The following is a 20,759-nucleotide window of genomic DNA, read 5'->3' on the forward strand; positions in this document are numbered from 1 at the left end:
GTGGGGGGATGGGGGGGGGGTTCATTTACACCTTAGTATTTCTGTCATACCACTCCTGGCACACACGCCATAGCCCCTCTCAAGAGCTTACACAGGTCAGAAATAAGTGTTTAAGGTTACATGAGTGTTTCCCTCTTCTCCATAAAAAACATCTTCCCTCTTTCTCTTATTCATTCTGCACAGAAAAAAAAAAGAAAACCTCTCACTCCTTGAGACTAGATACATTAACTGCCATATAGTGTGCCGCTCACTGGCATTGAGATGCAATTAATAAGAAATGTAAACACAATTTAAAAACCTAACAGCTTTAGAGGAAGCAAGAGACAGTACAGAAATATGATTGATTCAGCGCAATTCTCTTGGAAGCAACAGAAAGCATAGTGGTTATGTTTTTTAAATTTTAAATTCAACTCTTTCTAAATGTCTAATGTCAGTGAGAGGTAAATGAATTAAAAGAGGGCATGCCCATAATCAGCTGAAATGAGTTAGAATCCAAAAGTAATTCCTCTGTCTTTCTACTTAACTGAACAATTCACAGCACAATGAGACAGAATCCATGCTGCAAGTCAAAGGAAAATGGCAAAACTTGTTCGAGTTTATAGGCCAAAAATAACCGACAGCAGTACAACACAAACGTGCAGAAGGACATCTCAGAAAGCACACATCATTTAACCTTGAATTGGATGGGCTGAAGCTGCAGAGGGCTACGCCACTTTCCACTCCAGTCAGCAAAGAAAATGAGGCTATGTGAGCCATCACCAGAACTGGAAGACCAAGGAGCATAACAAAAAAAAAAAAAAAAGAAAAAGAAAAAGAAGAAAAAAGCATGATCTGAGAAATCCTGGTTTGTGATGTGACAGACTGGTGACAGTGTGGCCTTCACAGTCACACTTCTTCATGTTCTTCATGGATACGCGCAGCAAGATAAGACGCCATTTGACATGCACACACATCGCTTCAAGATTGTCTTAAGACCACGACAGCGACCTCAGTTTTTTCCTCCCATAGTTTTCCGCCCACTCTGCGTATCTCGACCACACAGAACACCTTTGGGATGATGAGGAATGTGTTGATAGCAGCATGAATGCATCACTGTGGAGTCGGCGTGGGTCGACCCTCTTTGAGGAGCGTTTACTGCACCTTGTTGAATCCATGTTTCCATGAAATAGTAAAGGGAGCTCCTACCTCATCAACCACACACTGTGCATGTATACAATATGCAGTACATACTGTATATATTTGGAGACCCAAGCTGCGGCTTTCTTTCCTGACCTGCAAGAGTTTGAGTCAAGAATAAAAGCAATTTCCTGCATATCCTACCAGTAATTGAAATGCCAGCAAGGTGACAGCTGCCCATTGACACAAGCGCACATTAAAAAAAAAAAAAACGGCGATGGAGGGGAGGGGAGGAGAATAACATGCTTCTAAATTAGATTCATATTTTAAGTTATCACGTTTCATTTTGGTGCAGAGATAGTGTCAAGCTCATATTTCACATTAATCACGTAGTGTCGGGGGCATTGCCTAGACATCTGTCATGCATTTGTAATTACTCATCAGCCTTTTATCGGAATCACTGGAACAAATTTCCCCCTGCAAAGCAAAAGTCGTGCGTGCGTGTGTGTGTTTGTGTCGGTCTGTGTCTGTGTGGTTGATAGTACGTCTGCTAGGTTGAACTCATTATTGATCAGGTTTTGAGACATGCTATTATTACTTCTAAATAACAATTAGAGTGGCTGAAACAAGGGCGGGTGCAGGGCCCAGTCAGATAAATTATGCCTTCCTGTTCCAGTGCCTGCACTAAATTAATGACGATTTATGTTCTCAAAACACACGCAGTGACCAGCAAACGGAAGCACCTGTTTGCCATACACAGGGGCGGAATATAACGAACATTTTGTTCAGTACAGTACTGGACAAAATGCATTTCCAATTTCTGCTGCTTTATATTTGTACCCCACGAGATTTCAAAGGAAAATATTTACTGTCTACTTCACTACGTGTACTTGGCTTTTATAGATACTGGTTCCTTTTCCTTGTGACTGACCCCTCTAAACAGATGGTTTTATTAAAATGACTCTCAAAGAAGAAGAATTGAAAATCAAATATTAGAGAGAAGTTAAAAAACAAGGAAACGAAAAGAAAAAAAGTAAAGATTTGTGTATCCTTCTCTTTCCTCTCCCATTTGTCATCTGGTGACCCTTCAGATTTGTCATGTGACCCTTTGTAGGAGCCCCACCCCTATTTTTTTCTTTTCTTTTCTTTGGGGAGCTGCTGGACTATAGCATTTAACTTTATCTAATGGTTAAAATACCAGTAACCATCATTAAATGCTGCTTTTGCACTGATGCATCAGTATTCGCACCCAAAAAAATCATCATGTATAAGAATGTGTCAGTGACACTGGATATTTGAATGCAGAGCTATCATACTACTTTAAGTACATGATGCTTTTGTACTTTTACTCATGCAGGAGTTTGAATGCAGGACTTTGTGTTACTGTGTGGTACTTTTACTAGAGGAAAGGATCCCAGTACTTCCTTCACCTTCAGGGCAATCAATATAACAATCAATACAATAAATACACCTTCCTCAAAATATTCATTTCATTCATTCATTAATCTGTTGAGACTGTACTACATCAGATTTTGACTCTAGTACAGAAAGACCAAATGAAAGCCACAGGTCACTTTAAGCTACCATAGAAGCATCACTGACTTCAGTCATTGTCAAGTACATTGAACCCAAAAGCTTCCACCATTCATGCACGTGATAAACGCCATCCATTCCTTGCTGCTGTCCGGGCCAGGTTTTGATACAGCGCCACCACTTGCCGGAACACTTGGATTGGCTGAAGGAGCAAGGTAGCCCGCAGAGACGGCTCCTTCCCTCCCCTAGTTCAGTCCCGTCAGTGGAGCGCGAGGCGCGGCGCACGCACACAACACGGCTCACACACTCGCCTGCACGCGTGAAAGGTGCGACAGAGAGGGACTCGCCGGAGGACTTAGATTTTTTTTTGGCGTGGGACTGACCGGAGCATGAATTGGCCATCAAGACACGGATCCACACTTCTAGACAAACCAAGTGAGCCTTCCAGGGGAGAAGCGGACGGAGACAGATTTTAATGCAACATCTTCCCTTACGGAGGGCGATGCACCCGCCGCTTATTCCATAAACTGTCACAGTTCGTATGTTTGCAGAAACACGGCGCTGGATATATTTCCTGCAAAGATATTTTCGCGCTCGGGGTTGTGAGGGGTGAAAATTTGGCTGCAGCGCGCAACAACGAGCGTGTTTGAGCGCAATTTCTCAGTGACTCGGACTTGCCTCAGAGCGGAGTTTGACTCCTCATCATGGGGTACGGTGCACAGACTGACAGAGAAGGAGGAAGAGTGCCGAGAGCCTCCCCGGAGATGCTGACCGTGTCCTGGCTTTTGGTTTTTCTCCTGGTGGATATCGGAGTGGCTCAAGGTAAACTTCAATGTATATTCTTGACCTGTGAACTTGGCCTTTTTACTCTCGGTAAAAGTTGTGTGAACTGAGCTACAGCAGGGGTGGAGTGGACAGGAAGAACCACCTGAACTCAGTTTACTCACAGTCGCGACTGAGAAATGGAGTTGAGCCACCTTTTGGCTCTGGGCTTTATTAAAGATTAGAGGATAAATCCAGCCTGTAGCCTGTATCAGAGCAAGTAGGCCTGCAGCAGGTTAACACAACTCCCAGAGCAATGTGAGGGAAATGACTCTATCAAAGTTTAAATGAACGCTTCTCCGACAATTTTTTGACATCACATACTAATAAAAGTCAAGAGTTTACCAGCCGTTGTCTTTTAGGTGCAGCTGTACTGGGACTTAGCTTACTTCAAATCGGGCTGATAGGTGAACATATTTAAATGCCCAGAGCAGAGGTGGCAACAAAACCGGCACTGTTTCATTCAATAATCTGAATATGGATCACTTCAGTTGTATAAACCACAGCTGGCCCTAACACATCTGTTTCTCCGAGGGAGGGAATCAAGAAGTGCTGCTGTGCTTCAAATACAGTTTCTGACATCACATCAAAATGAAATCAAAGCCATGTTCAGGCTGTTGCTTTATATTTCCAAAAAGACGATTGTTGTGCTGAAAGGATGGCAAAGCTGTAGCAGGTGAAATCTAACATCTACACCATTATTTGCTGTAATTATTTTCATGAACCAAATTCAATTTTAAGTTCAAATTCTTCCAGCTTTTCGTTTAGCTTCAGATGTGAGGCAGAGTTTCCAATCATTCACTTGCTGTGGCTGCTGCTGCTGCTGCTGATGAAAATGATTCATTATTGGTCAGTATTGATTTGACATACATATGGATTGGAAATAAGCACATCCTCTAATAATGAATGGTATAAAATTCCAATGAAGCTATGTAAGATATTATAGTGTTTGACCTTTGCTCAGAGGAGTATTTATTAGGACTGAATAACCTGTTTGAAATATGGAGGGGTGAAGTTTAGGAAATGGCAATTTTCATTTTCAGCAGAACGCTGGTGATATAATCAGTTGAAGTCTGTCGTTTCTGTTGAACTTTGAAACCGTCAGTGTGGTGTTTTCAGCCTGTTTCCCTTCAGAGTAAGAGTCGTCCAGTGAAAGATGTTTTCTGTAAACCACGGTACAGCCGTCAGTTCTGGTGAGCGCTGAGATAATGCCACAGCACCTGAAGCCATTTACTTAATCTGCTCTCTCCTGAGTGGGATTGTCTGTCAAACAAAGGGAGCTGGGAGGGTGAGGGTGGATGTTCACGATGTGTTTGTGCATGTGTGTCAGATGCCAAGTGTGTATGAGTTAAGGTAGGTGGTCTGTCTGCTCCTTCTGGAATGAACTGTGGCGAAACGACATGATGAGATGGGGGGGGGTGGGGGTGGTGAGCAGATTTTCTTTGAGGGGGTTGCAGACAGACGTCTACATGGAAAGACCTAAGGTAGATTTTTTCTTTAATGTCCTAATATGTTTTTTTTTTTTTTTTTTTTTTGGTTGGGAAGGTTGAGGCTTTGCTGCTCATGCAAGAGTAACACAAGCTTAAATTGGTGGTCCAAGCACATAACCTAGACAGGGATGAGGTTCTCTGAGCAACCTTATCTAGCCGCTCCAGACCTTCATCTCACTCCTACATAGTTAATGAGCAAAAGAGGGAGAGGAAGAATGAAAAACAGCACAGGTCCGGTTTCTGAAGGGCAGGGTGAGATGACATAATACCCATTGCAAAACCCAAGAGAGCCCTGTGTCATTGACTAGATGGGAATACGAACAAGGTCCTTCTCTGTCCATTAAGAAGTCGATACACCAGGAGAACATTGTTTGAGACTAATTAATGGGCCCCGCTATTTTTGGGCACTGATGAGCTCTACACATTTCCAAATCGCTGGAGAGTCACTTCTTCAGTGTGAAACTACTGGTGATTAAAGTGGCTCACTTACCCAGGCGCTCCTTGTAACACCACTCCCTTCCTGCATATTTTGTCTTGGGAGTCGTTTGAACATATTTAGTGAGTTTTATTTTGTATATGCATTTCATGCGGCTACTGTAGTTTATTTTTACTTTTCTGACTTCAGCCTCTGAGAGGACTGGCTCTCATGATCCCGTTGCACGTCAGCGGTGGGAAATGAGAGTGCTCATTAACCTGCTGAACTCTTGACAAAGGAGACAGGTTGAGACAGATATAAGCTGGGAGCTGCCAGAGAGGTGGCTGAGAAGCTCCGTGACAGCAGCTTGATTGGAAACCCTCGGTGCAAGAACAGATGTACTTCTGGTGCTTCCGGCACAGCAGCAGGGCTGTACAGTATGTGCAGTGTCCGTGTCTGTGTGCATGGTGTTTTTTAAAAGTTGATGTGGAGGTTGTCAAAGTGTTACGGGAATACATGGAATTCTTAAAAAGGAGAGCATGTGGAGAAAAAAAAAAAACTGCATTAGATATTTGCAACACTTTTTTCTTTCTGGAGGGGAAGAAGAAGAAGAAGAAGAAGAGGAATGTAAAGGCTGTTTTTAGTTCTAATGCTTGGATCTGAAATATTAGGATTGGTTATTCCTGAAACAGACTGACCAGTAAATCAAGGCGAAAGCTACATTTTCTTTATTGATTTCACATATTAAATCTGCTTCAGGGGAAAGTAGAAATGGGTTTCAGGAGGATTTCGAAAACCTTCAGCAAATTGAGACCTTAGAGATTCTTTTCAGTATTAGGAGAACCAATCAAAAGTTTTGTATGTTAAATGCATGATGAGTGGAAAAGAAAATGGTTTTCTTTATTGATTTCTTTATTTATCTTTTCGTTTTATTTTCATGGCAGACCTATTGTATACACATTGATGTTGTTATTGTGCATCTCTGTGTTAGGCTTTGGACTCTTTATTCATAATAAAGTGAGGCACTGCAGGCAAAAACATGTTTTTTTCAAGCACTGGCCGATTTTGAGATTTTGGGCTATTTTACTACCATAACATTTCTTCTTTCAGACTAGTGGGAAGAAAATGTCCAAAAATGCACATTTAGGTGTTTATTTTATAAGACTTTGTATATTTGCGTCTATAGACTTGTCCTGAATTCACCAATATCACCTTCTAACACAACACACAGGTGTCATTGTAGAGCTCTCTCATTCTCCTGCATGGTGTTACAGGATCCAAACATGTGCATTTCCTGTGTGTCAGATATTGTGCTTGTAAATAGTGGTTTCAAATAAAGATGTATGGAATTTTACAATACATATGTTTAAAGGCCGCTTTTTATAAATGAGTTTTTTTTTTCTTTTCATACTCTGAGCCAGACATATCCAAACCAAACCTTCCAGCTTTATTCCTGTCTATATTCTGAAGGGTTTTACAGAGGGGTTTGTTTGTATATCATTCATAGCCTGATTTATATGACATTTTATTCCTAAAAACATGCTGAAAATGATTTTTATTTCACGGCTGCTGACAGTATTTTCTGATCTATGGAGTGATAAGAAGAGATATCCCAAATCCCTTCTGTAAAAAAAAAAACCCTGTGATTTCAATGTCAACAAAATGAAACAAGAATTTTGAACCTGGCTTCATCTAATGTTCAAATATCTGTTCTGGAAACGTATGCAAATGAGTGCATATTTAATTAGATATTGCCTCATTTGCATATTCAAACCAAAAAAAAAAAAATTCCAATGTTGAAAGTAATTGTCTTAATGTAAGTCATCAACTGGGAAAGTTTCATGGTGATATGTATAAGTTCAGATTTTCACCCTAGTGTTTTCCCATGAGGTCCAGCCCATGGGTGCTGGCCTTCCTGGTATTAGTTCAGTTTTTCCACAGTGCTGCTCTCATGTCTCCCTCCGTCTGTCTTACTCTCACCCCATATTCCTGTTTCTGCCGCCTCTCCGCCGTCTGACGATGTGTCCTCTGAGGATCATTTATGGAGGGAAAAGTTGAAGGATCTTTAATATATATGGCCTCTGAAATATTGTGACTCTGTGCACAGTGAGACGTTGCTGTTACGATGATCCCTTTCAAACTGGTCTGAGCGCTGCTCTAACAGTGCAGGTAAAAACCCGAATGTTATTTCTATCATTATAATTCTAGCAAGCTTCCGTGTGGCCTGACAACTGGCTCCTCGGGGGCCGCTAATTTTACAACCGCTGCGGTCATTCTATAAACAGGGCCTATATGCACAATGAGCACATTGTGTGTAAGGAGTGGTACTTATAAATTATAAATTACCTCTTATGATAGCCTTTTCCAGCGCCTGCTAGCTGACAATTCAACACACTTACAGTCAAGCAAATGTAATGTAATTGAAGGAAATTAAGATTCAGTAACACGCTCCTCTGCATGCAGGTGAAAGAAGAGGGCAAAGTAAACAGTGTGTACAGTATGGTCTGAGAGTGCTGAGCGGGATCAGAGGTGCATGCTGGTCGCTAGCGGAGCCACAGACGGAGCGTGGTAGTGAGTGATAATTACTGTGAAAAGTGGCTGCTGAGTTTGCTTCCCTGCTCCACTTGATGCCATATACTATTGTTATGAAAGCAAAAAATATACACTGTGCTATTTTAGGGCTCGGGTGTGTGAGGAAATGTCTGCTGTGCTAGTGGGAGCAAATACTGTCAGTGTCATTGCAGCCAGGATTTTAGATATGCTGAAGTCATGAGTCCAGAGTCTTGAGTCTTTTTTTTTTATTTCTAAATTAATTTATTTAACGGTTTAGTTATACCTTCTCTGTCTCCACGGTGTTCTAAATGCTCTTTCAGATCCCTCTCCTCACTGTCAGGATGAAACCCTGGTGGGGAAATCCTGAATCCTTGTATCATATCTGAGTCTGATTTAATCCATTTTGCCTAAAATCAGTCAAATTTAAACATACGTAATCTAATGAGCACCCAGAAGCCATTATATTTAATTTGTGTGTAATGACAGAGTGTAAACTCCTCTGCAGGTTGTTAAACCTCCCGGTAACAATACAGAAGATATTATCTCGCTGTCAACGCCGCTCCTGATGTTTAGGTGCCCTGCTGGTTCACCCAAGCAATTTCCGTGTTTATTCTGCGTGTTTATGCTCTCTGACCAGCGTAGTGAATGAATGACTGTTCCGGTAATGTAAAGCTCAAAGTTTTCGTTGGAGGTTTCAGGCATTTTGAAGTGAGTTTTACACATAAACTGGAGCTTTGGGGAGTGTTATAATGATTTCAGTTTCCCCGTGTGCTGTAATCTTTCCTTCCCTCCAGAGAGGAAGACGTAAAAGCATGAAAAGAAGTGCAATAGTAATAGTGAGAAAAGGGTGATCGCAAGGACACAAAAGAAACAAATGGGACAGAAAGATTAGTGGAGAGGAGAGTGGGCTGAAGGTAGAAGTGGAAAGAGAGAGAGAGAGGGAGAGAGAGAGGGGGAAGAGTGAAAGCGAGATATGGAGCGAGGACAGGGACGGACGGGGGGAGAAAAGGAGAGTGTGTCATTAATCACCCTGTGTGACACTCTCGACTACAGGGGAGCTTCACAGTGCAACATTCACTTCTATTAGCAGTCCATTAGCAGAGCTCAGCACAAGTAGCAACACTTGACGGGCAGGTCTCTGCCAGAATGGCTGACCTGTGTGTCTACGCAACATATACTGCACCATCTAGACAGTGTGTGTGTGTATGTTTGCTTAGAGTTTCTGTGAGAGTAGGGTAAGTCAAAGTGCACCACAGGGCTTAAATTACTATGACATATATTTGCAAGTTTTGCTTTCTGGGCTATAGACAGCAAATGAAAAATAATTATATTTAAAAAAGAAAAAAAAGAAAAAAAAAAAGTCCCACTTACAAGTACACCACTGGATGAGGCATAATGATCGTAAAGATGATGATGATGGTGGTGGTGGTGACCTGATTTCCTACCTGTGATATCCCCTCGGCCAGAAAATGGCTCTTCAAAGTTGAGGCGGCTGATGCATTAGAGGTACAGTCATTTGTCATTCAAAGGCTTGTTGGCCTCTCACAAGCAAAGAGCCCTGTGATTACAGGATCCCAGCCAAGGGGGAAAGGGGGTGTGGACCACTGTCCCTGCTCTTGATCTACAGTTCATTTCTGATTAGAGATCAGAGTCGACAGTCAGAAAATCCATGGGGGTGGTGGGGGGGTGGGGTGCTAGAAGAGGAAGGGACAGAGCCAAGGGGGTGGGGGGGGGCAGTGATTACGAGTTAAGTGGCCCTTCTCATGCCATTATAAGCAGCAGGGCTGACAGAGCACATCATGAGTGAGTATAAGTACACACTCCACTCCTGCCCTTTAATTTGGCATCATGGCCTCCCCCCCGGTGCTCAACCGCTAATGTCCTCCTGCATTTTTGTGTTCCTAACACGAAATCAGTCAGGGACATGTCATTGCAAACGCAGGTAAATAGGAGTGACTAAAAGGAGGTTTAATTTGGCGACTTGTTGTTTTGCATTTATGATTACTCTTCCTGATAATTTGGTAATATCGCTTATCTGCTTTTCTTCATGTTCGTTACGTAATTGTGTGATAAACATCAGCATTTTGCCTTAATTTAGCTGATGTAACCGTCTGTGGGCACAGCATAAATGAATGTCCTGTCCTGTTGCCATACATGCTATTCTACCTAGTAAAGAGGATTAGGGTGCAAAATAGACAGAGTTATGGGGGATTTGAGATGCTGCTGCAATGCTGGTACTCTTATGTATGCACACAGACACTATAAAAAGCTCAAAGTGCTGATGAGCAGTAAAAGGCAGAGTCAGTGGGAATGCTGTTATTTCCCCGATGTCCTTTAACAGTGTTCCCTGCAGTGTTGGTTCCCCGGCCCAGCGTGGCGCACGGACCAGCCTCGGTAACTACTACATAGCAAGCACAGACCTAACGTGGCGCAGCTAGATGTGGGGAGAATCTCCCGACAGTACCCCCGAAAATTTAGGCCGAGCACGCCCTGCATGCGGTGTGAAGGTGTGAGATAATCCTAGCTTAACTCAGCTGTTGGATTTCAGTGGGACCAAGAAGCAGTAGTGGTCGAAGTAAGGGAAACTTTTTTAACTTGAAATTCCTGCAAAATGGTTCCCTGGTCCAAACAAAACTAAAACCTTTTTATAATTTACAATTTAAGCTTAAAAATTTACTAAGAATTTAAACGACTGTACATCAAACATCTGAACCACGTCCTGACTCTGCTTACAGCCAGTGTTGTAAACAGTATTTTCAGAACAATTTTATTGTCATTGTATGTAATTGATCCCATAGATGTCCACAAAATGAGTGTTTCAAAGTTAATCTCACCTACATACTGTATTGTAAGTCACATACCTTCCAACTGCACACAGAGCCATGAAGACAGCATCCACAATTTATTAGTTGGAGGTAAAAATTCCCCCAAAAAACAAGCGTATCCTTTAAATTAAGACATTATATCTTTAATAGACGATTGGATCATTCAGACACAGAGTTCTAAAAACAGTCTTGAGCACAAATATCATAATTTCAAGGTGCTCTTTCAGTCCTCTGCTCTGTCGCCGCCGGGGCACCTTTGATGTTAAAGCCAGGCTATATGTTCAGGTCTGATGAGAAAGGCCAACATACCACTGAGGCGGTAATGAGCGAGATGATATCAGCGGTGACTCATAACACCTGAGTCACACACGCAGCGTGGAGGCTTTGGCAATCACCTGAATTTTCATGTCTCTATGGAAATCCAGCACGCTCTCCAGAATGGAAATCCAGCTGCTGTCTCTCCCTCTATTCTGTCTCTGATTGACAAAGCTAAACCCTTAATCCTGGCTTTGCCCTGTCTTGTGCTCAGAGCCGGAGCTTCACCAGTGGAATGGGACTAAAGCAAATCTATGAAAGCCTTCCCGAAGAATAGGAACAATATTCATCTGTAATAAGTCATTTGCCGAGCTGCCGCGTATTTTGCTAAGCCCTCAAGTGGATAGATCCACACATTTTATATACCTGCAGACTGAAACGTTCGCTTCATTTTGTTGTCGAACGTGTCACATCTCTGCATTGTGCAGAGGAGTGGTGGTTTCCAGACGCTGCCCTAATGTCTGGTTGGAGAGGGTTGTGGTCTATGTATGTCAGCAGAACAGAGAGAGGGGTGAGGAGGAAGGGAGGTGGGGTGGTGGTGGAGGTGGGGGGTGGGGTGGGGTGGGGGGGGTATGGGAGCACTGGTCCCGGCTGAAACATGAGAGCAGGAGACCCACGCTCCCCATTTCCTGTCTCCACTTTATCAGCATCTTGCTCTCTGTTATTTCTGTGCTCTTAAAGCATCCAGTGAACGCCTTGCCACAGATAAATGTTTGTTCCTCCTTGTCTTTTTATGGGGCTCAAATGAGGGACTTTTTATCCGCCCGACCCCCCTCCTCCTTCATTCTCTCTCTCTCTCTTTTTTTTTTTTTTTCTCCATTCCTGTGTCTGCTTTGAGATGCCACAAGAGAAGTTATAGCCTCTGGTTTACATTACTGTTCCTTAAAGATGGGCTTGGGACGCCTAAAAGGACAATGCTGGTTCTTGTTCTTCTAAAGGAATAAATTTTTTACTAGAAGAAAGGGCACGAGAAACGGCGGGTGGTTCAACGACACCACATTTGTGCTTATTTTGTAAGAAATAATTATTTCCACCGTAGATTCATTCAGTGAGATCTGGGGAATGAGAGGTTATATTCTTTTGAAAAGAAACTCCGTGCTGCTGTGTCCTTAACAGTCCACACTCTCTCTCCTCTTATCACTTCGTAGAATATTTTCATTCTGACTCACATAATTCAGTGTGCTTCTGTTTTCTTAGCTTTCTGCATGAGCATAATGTTGTGTATACGTGCGTGCTGTGTGCGTCTCCTCTGTGCGTATGGCGGCGGAGTGGTGTGTGTGTGCGGGTGTGTGTGTTTATTCAATAATAACAGAGTCTGAGAAAGTCTGTTTCAGATAAATCTGTGTGAATACCAGACCATTCATCCCCAGGAAATCAATCTTTCTCATAATTCCCTTCATTTTTCTTCCATCTGTTATCTACAGAGCTGCCAAACAGACTTTTAAACAGAGCAGGCCATTACCAGAGGGCAGAATTAAATGTGTGTCAGAATGCCAGCCTGTAAAGTTGTTGTTTTTACTGAGTTAAATGAGGTGCTAAATTAAAGCTTCACAATTGGTATGCACTGTTGTATGATTAATCCCCCCCATAACCCTCCACGTACTCCCTTTGACAGGAGCAGAGAAGAGTCAAAATGTGTTCTAAGAGTCAGGGATGTTTAAAGAAATATGCCGTTGCTTGACTGTTGCATGCATGTGATGAATGAGTGTTTTTGTCCCTTTTTATGTGTGTGTGTGTGTGTGTGTTTGTGTGTGTGTGTGTGTGTGTGTAATTACTCTGTACAAGTCTCAGCAAACACTGTGGAATTCATCAGCAGCATCCTGGAAAACATTTAGTTTTTCCACAGTCAGAGTTAAGCACCCAACCCCACCGCCATCACCACCGCCAAACACCCCGCCACCAACCCATATACACCCTACTGCGTGACCTCCTTTTCTTTCGTTTTGGGTTTTGTTACTGCGAGTCCGGTAATAGTTTGCAACTCGAGATTGCTGTTGGGTGTCAGCACTTTCCTGTGTTTGTACAGCGTGCGTTTGTGAGCCTGTGCGTGTGTGTCTGTGTGTGCCATATCTCCAAAATCAGTCCCCGGTGACCTAAGTACTGGCAGACAGTGTTTAACTGGGGCAAGCTCAATGGGTCTAATTTAAATGGGGCCCAGACAGAAGCCCCACAGTGACGGGTTACTTTATGACTCCTAACATGTAAAGCACACTGTCGAAGCTGCTACAGTTTGTGTGCTTGCCAGGGAAGACGAACTGGAATGTATTTTTCTCTTCCTCTTCGGGAATCTGTCAGGGAATCCAAAAAGCGCCGCGAAAATCTGCCAAATTAGGAGCTTCCATGCAGAGAATAAGTGGCTGTGTTGTCTTTTGATTTGTATGCATTCTACAGTTAACGAATACTATGGAGATGAGGTTGATGATGGCAGAAAGCAGCCTGTGCCGCTCAGAAAGTTCACTGCTGTAAATGTCAGAATTATTAATGAGCTCAAAGTGTCAGTCCCTGCTTGTCCTACACGATGTTCTAACACAAAAGGATTGAGGAAAGTCAAGTATAGCTGCCCTCGCATTCATAATGTTTCCGTATCACGACGCGGGCACGTCCTCATCGGCTGAAACGTGTTACTTACTTTAATACATTAGGAAAGATGTACAGTGCAATAAATGCAAATCCTCCCACAAGTTGTGGAAGGGATTGGCGGCAGAGGGGGGAGCTTCCAGCTGTGCGTTTGCCCCTTTCAAGGAGTTAACCAAACAGTAGGCAGAGGGTGAATAATGGATGTTGTTGTCATGATTGCTCTGAAATGAGAGAGAGAGAGAGAAAAGTTTTTCCTAAACCAGGTCAAATGTTTGAATTGGCCCTATTTTGTATACAGATGAGCATTCTTGCTCGAAATTTCTCCCGTAAACACAGCTCTTGTTTGCTGTTTAACCTCCACAGGCTCCCAATCTGTTCAGGCATGGAACCCACAATATTGGTACAGACACTTACCGTGGCATGTACGCCACTATTAGACCTCACTGAGCTGCCTGCAGATTAGAACAAGCCCTCAGTACTTCCCCCAACGCGAAGGATCAATTTCTGCTTTCGCAAATACCTTTTCAAGCTGAGGAATTCGCTGCCATTATTAATAGGGATCATGTTAAATGATTAGTATTTGCGCATGTGTATTCTTTTTATTAGTTGTATCAGGAATTTATTGGGATTACGCTGACCAGGGGGAGTATCGCTGTTAACACAGTGGAAGATTTTCTAGCGCTGCTCTCCCTCCAGTCAAGCCGACGGAGAAGCGAGATCGCAGCTTGGAAAAAATGAGCAAGCTTAGTAAGATGACAGGCTTGTTTCTCTAATTCCAGACCTCTATAAACTATGACCCCATACAGTACACCAGCTGCACTGGAATCAGCACACTGGCTGTAAACTGATACACCATAATGGCTTGCTGCAGATATGCTGGAGCATGTGCAGCGGAAACCGATAATTCAGTGGTGACACACCATGCATAGGGGTTCCCATGGTTTTTTAGGCTGACGTGAGGTAAGCTGATCTGTCAGGTAAAAAGCAGAGGGGGGGTTACACTGGAGAGACGGGGGAGGTGGAGGGCGGGAGGAGGGGAGGGCAACACAGGGTAACCTCCGCTGTGTAAAGGAAGGAGCAGTACACTGGTAAATCATACCTCCTGATGAGTTTCTTTCAGTAGCTGCTTGTTTAAATCCGACTGCACACATACCCCTCGAATGGAGAAAGCTGCCCGTTACTAAATCATGGTATTTTTGTTTTCACAAGTCTGCAAAGACTTACTCGCTTTCTGCTAGCCACATTTTTTTTTTTTTTTTTTTTTTCGTTATCGCTGTTCTTCCATGCCAAATGTTTTATTTAGCAGCCTGCTCTAGCACAAGACTCGCCAACAAAAGCAATGATACCGGCCAGAGGAAGAGTAGGAGAAGGGAGGTGGTGGTGGTGGTGGTGGTGGTGGGTGGTGGGGGGGTTGAGAAGAGAATGAAATGAGACAGGGATAGTAGAGCCACTCCTAAGCTGCGTGGCTTTTACCCACAGGATGAACAGGCTGAGAGCATCCACAATTGAGGCACATTAACCCACAGCTATTCCGGGGCTGCTTTGTGTGGCTTTTTTTGTTCATGGAAAAAGAGGCAAGGATCTGGTAAACAAATACAACAATGTTGAACACACCGATGTTTTAAGGATTGGACAGCTTTGAGCATTACCAACTGACATACGTATTTCCATCCCCGTGCAATTTTTTTTGGGAGGGGGGGGGGGATTTGGCAGGGTAACCCGAACCTTATTGTGTTGCTTTTCTGTGGAACACCAGATACCAGCACAACCTGGTTTTGGTTTTGACTGCCATTTTTCTTGTTGGCAGTTGTATCCACATTGATTGAATTTGAGCGCGAGGGCATGAGAAACTCAAGCTGGAATATTTACACTGTAGCTTCCATTCTCGTCCCGTTGCCAGAGTTTGTTTTAATAAGAACTTGACAGAATGCAGTATACTGTCTCGGGAATTTCAACGGGGGCATGTCAACTCCAAGGAGTGTCAGCGGTCGCTCCTTTAACACGCTGTTCTGTCTGAAGCCAGTGGTCATGGACTCAGATGGATTGGTCAGAGCAGTTCTGACACACACGGGCATTTAACAAGGACTGGACGAGTGGGAGGACAAAAGTGATCAGCGCTTTGATGGATGTGTCACAATGAGGGGATGTAGCTGTCTATCTATCTATCGGTGGTTAAAAGGTTTTCTCGGTGCAGCCTGTCACATCCAACTTTACTCTTCATTTCTATTCTTCTTTCCCTTTGGCCCTCCTCTCTCACTTTGTCAGAAGAAGCTGGTTGTCAGACGGGGAGAAAAAAAAAAATATATAAAAATCCTGTCAGAGCCTACAAAGAGTTTTTCTGTAAAGGCTTACAAGATTATTTGTTACTGCGTGGCCCCAGTTACACGCAGACATCTATGTCCTTTGTACCGGGGTGGTCTCTCGGGAGTGAAGCAGACGTTTTAATTCAATCAGCTGCAAACAGCAGTAATGCCCCCCCCCCAAAACTCACTCATCGCACTTCAGTGATACAATTACAAGCCGAGCCGCGTTGGCCATCTTGTTGTGATTATATGTGTTTACATGGGAGGGAGGTGTTTACTGTGGAAACTGCAGCCCCCTCCTGCTGCTCATTTAGCTACTGGAGGGAAAAAAAAAGAGCTGCTGTGAGATTTAATTTATTTATCATCTCTTGAAGAGAGTTCTGATGATTTTCTATCAAGCGTCACGATTGTGTCGTCCTGAGTCCAGTTCCCTTGAGATGAGCGGCTCCAGCTTGAGTGGAAAAACAGCTACAATGGCTCTTGCATAGACCCAAGGATACGCAGATGAATGTGTATTTCTGTTTCTCTAGCATCTACTCTCCAGCAATATCTGCAATACAGTCAGTGCTTACTTTAGCTTTTTTTTTTCTTTGTAAAAATAATATAGGTCATATGCAGATTTGTGTTTGATCCACAGTGTGTCATAAAAATAAAATTCAATACAATAGTTTTTTCAGTCTACAAAATAATTTGAAATCTGTTTGATTAGCCTATGAATTGTTTATCATTTTTATATAATATGCACAAGTTCTAAAGAAATCTAATTACAGAACAAGTTTTTCTGGTTTTCTAAAAGGAATATATTTAAAGATATATCAAAATGACAATAAAGTAAAGTACTGCCATACTTATTGTAATATTAGAGTATGAAAAACCTGGGTTTTATATGGTCTTATTTGTAAAATTCCCTCTTTATGTAGCACAATCCAATCCATACAGAGTAAAAGGGGAAAGTGGTTATGAGTGATTGTATCCACAATCAGTCTCTTAAACTGCACGAGACTTTTAAAAAGGGCAAATCGAATCATTTGTTTTCCATTTCATATTTTTAAGTACCCATCCACCGCTGGCCTTGTACCGTCCCATTACTGCGGCATTCAAGTGATAACATTGCCCCCCACTAATCTTACTGATGGTCACATTGCTTTCTCAGGGCCCCTGCACTCTGTTTTATTGGTGCAGCATTACGTACAGTGTTTTGACCATTGTTTACTCCACAACATGCCACTTGTTATCTTCTGCAGCAAATGGACATGTCTTTACCAATTTCGTCTGGCTTTTGTCTACCGTCCGTCTTTTTTTTCCACTGGATGAGCAGCCATTTAGTGCAAGGGTCAGGGTTGTAATTGACAGCCACCACTAAACAAATCTGCCCGGCTCGGCGGTAGACCAACCCCACCTCCCATCCTGCCCCCCCTCCCCGCTACTCTAATCTAACTAATGCACCCATGTGTGTGCTGGAAAGTGAATTAAGCATAGAAAACTCAATACCTGATCCATCTGACAGAGCTGCCTGCGTGCACATTAGCAGTTTCTCTGCAGCCTCTGTAATTGTATTACACAAGTTGGCCGCTCTAACGATCAGGCCTTACACACACTTACACACTTATGCACACTCTCCCTGTTGTCGTTAATCGCTGCCTTCGCTGGCCCCGGAGGCGTGCAGCAGGCCAAGAACAGAGCGATCGAGAAGGAGGATGATGAGGCGAGTAGTTCAGCTCTCCCTCAAGGCTGACATGAAATGAATTCATAGTCTGTGTGTGTGTGTGTGTGTGTGTGTGTGTGTGTGTGTGTGTGTGTGTGTGTGTGTGTGAAATTGGCATATTGCACTGCATCTTCTTTTGTTTTTAAAGCTCTGTTGTCGAACTGTTTTGTATCTGACTCTTTGTCTTCCAATCAGTGCCTTTCTGGGCACTCCTGCTGTGTGGCCCTGTTTATGTTTCTGCCTTTCCCATATCCCCGCTATCTGTGTACTCTGTCAGCAGCCCTGCCCCTTTGCCAGAGACCACAACGTGATATGATGATGTTTCACTCTCCTTCTCTCCTCCCCACTAATCTCCCTTGACCTATGCCGACGTATGCAAGGTTAGAAAAATATATCCCTGTGAAGTATTTTCACATTACGCAGCAGATAAGGGGTGAGGGCTCAGGAGATGTAGATGTAATGAACAATATATTTGCTCGCACGAGTGTAGTAAAAACGCATACCTGTGACAGTTTTCCTCCTTAGAGTCTTCACTGGACTTTGTGAGGGAGAGAGGAGAGGAGAACAAAAGGACGGAGAGGGTGATTAAAAGGGCTTGTTGTGTTGATTTGCTTTGTGTTGCCATGCAAGCAACCATTTGCTCTGGCCTCACTAATGGAGACTTCAGTCTGAATCCAGGGAGAAGCTGTTTAAAATTTTATTCCTTCTAACATGCTGATTTATAATGATGAGCCTCAGACTCTTTCCACCGCAGCAGGACATCACAAAGAATCCAGGGAAGCGAGGGGAACTATATATAGCGGGACCATGAAGGGACTTGCTACAGGCATGGGAGAATCCAGCAGATAGATGGTGAAAGATGACCTCCCCGCATGTGTAGATGCACTCTGTCGTCCGAGAGACTTTCGTGACCTCCCTGTAACCACTTAAGTCACTCCCATCCCCCTATATTCCCAGCTCCCAGGGTCCAGTGATACCCTACCTGCCAGATGACGCCCCATGATCATATATGCCTGAGAAGAGGTCTAGTTTGTATGCGTGTGTGTGTGTGTGTGTGTGTGTGTGTGTGTGTGTGTGTGTGTGTGTGTGTGTGTGTGTGCGTGCGTGTGCGCATGTGTAAAGAAAGTCCCTAAGGGAGGACTTGTCAGAGAGTAGGTCATCAGATATGTCTGTGCGTGTGTGCACCTCTGTGTCTGTGCACGCTCGCATTTGTGTGTGTGTGTGTGTGTGTGTATATGTGTGTGTGTGTGTGTGTGGTGCACACAACAGGGGAGGAAGAGGGAAGAGCTGGGATGGGCAGCTTTATCATGCTTATCTGAAAGGTCACTCCGTCATTGTCGGGCTGCACTTTACAGAACCTCCCTGTGGTGACCGCGAGGCAAACTGATCTTGAAGAGACAGACGGAGGGTTGAAAGACATGAGCTACGCCTTGAAGTGCTGCAGCGGTTTTAAGCAAAGTTCCAAAAGTTGGCAAAAAGAAAATGTGCATTTCCATCAACTGAGTGCAACAAAATTACATTATCAAAAAAATACACCTGTAACTCATCTGTAATTCTTGGTTTATGGTATTTCATAGCTTTTTCCCATCTAGTATAGCGCTTTTGAAACTTTGATGACTGAATTATTTTCCTCTCTACACCTAGCATGTTTTTTTTTTTATTATTTTTTTTTACTTTTAGTAATGCTGCCGTGTAATGCTGGGTGGCAAGAATGTACCGCTCCCTCCCCCCTCAAATATAACAACGTGCATCCACACCCCTGCAAATTAAACAAGAAAAAGATATTGTCAGTCGTCTCAAAAATCCATTCCCATCTCCTTTTGTGCATGTTCGCTCTATTTTCCCTATAAATACATCAACTTTTCCACCCCTGTCGAGTGCAAAAGCTTTTATTTGGGATTTCTTTCAAATCTTTTTGAACTTTTTTTCACTATGTAGGTTAGCGAAAATCCACCTACTGGGTGAAAATATAGGAAAGGCAAAAGAAATGAGGAATAGAAGTCAAAAATACATGTGCGCTTGCGAAGGGGTTAATTAGGTTTGGAAGCACAATTATCATCGGAGTGAAAAAGGTGTGGATGTAGGGACTTGTCCTCATGTCTCTCCTGTGCACAAGCCAAATCTCTGAGCGACACTAATCCTACTGGTTCTGCTGGTTATCCCTCCTCCTTCCTCCTCCCATCATCCCTCAGCAGGTACTGCCCCACTGCCAAAGGTCCCCCCCCCCCCCGATTCTCCCATTCATCCCACCTCATCCCCTCCTCGCCCTCCTCTCCTCTAGCGCTCTGTTTGTTTTGACTGTTGTGTCTGAGTGACATTAGCCACAGTAATCCAATTGAAAGTTCCTCAGACCCGGAGCCGGGTTCCGTGGGGTTGAGGCGTTTCCATGGGGATCGCATGGATTCCTAATTAAGCTCATTAAAGCTCGTTATTAAAGCTCGTTAAATCTCATCCTGACACGGTGGCACAGCTCCTGGTGTCTAACTTTACTAATTCATACACTAATACCCCCATACACACACATGCACACTTCGAAACGTGCACTCACACACACACACACACACACACACACACACACACACACACACAGAAGTCACCAGTATAATGCGCTTTGGTGGGTGTAATTAAAGCTCTCAATAAGCCCTGCGGTTTTTCCCAACTCCTTGGTTTGAACGGAATGGAGAAGTGACGCATAAGGATTTTGTGAACAATATCATTTACATACCCAAACACAGCCATATGCAATCATGCAGAGTTGATGTGAGGTTAGTGTGAGTGGGGAATTGGAGAAGAGAATTGAAGTAGTTCTCTTAAAATGAACAACACGTCATTCATGAATGATATGTTTGAGCCATGGGAGATATTTCAGTAAAGTCCAGGGAATAAGGAATAACTCGCTTTATTTTTCACTCACACCTACTGAACCATGTTACCGGTCGCCCCTTGACCTCACTCTGAGTTTACACGCCAATTCCAAATATTGTTCTTTGGCTGCGAAAGAGGAGCCAGTAAACCATGATGTTCTTTGGGTTCTTCAGGGGGGGCTGAGGGGAACAGTGTGCGCGTGCATGTGTGTGTGTGTGTGTGTGTGTGTGTAGAGGGAGA

At 43.4% G+C, this 20,759-nt stretch overlaps 1 protein-coding gene across 2 annotated transcripts in view; it reads left to right on the plus strand.

Annotated features, from left to right (window-relative positions):
* The first annotated feature begins 2,967 nt into the window (after nt 1-2,967).
* LOC111237772 (netrin receptor UNC5C-like) overlaps nt 2,968-20,759 on the plus strand; it is a 111,954-nt gene continuing 94,162 nt past the window's right edge. For both annotated transcript variants that reach the window (XM_022766998.1, XM_022766999.1), the window contains exon 1: nt 2,968-3,471. In XM_022766998.1, coding sequence (XP_022622719.1) covers nt 3,354-3,471 — 118 coding nt within the window. In that variant the 5' untranslated portion in view covers nt 2,968-3,353. The remainder of the gene's footprint in view (nt 3,472-20,759) is intronic.

Source organism: Seriola dumerili, unplaced genomic scaffold (assembly GCF_002260705.1).
Source record: "Seriola dumerili isolate Sdu_G_001 unplaced genomic scaffold, Sdu_1.0 BDQW01001092.1, whole genome shotgun sequence".
In the NCBI taxonomy this organism is placed as follows: Eukaryota; Metazoa; Chordata; class Actinopteri; order Carangiformes; family Carangidae; genus Seriola; species Seriola dumerili.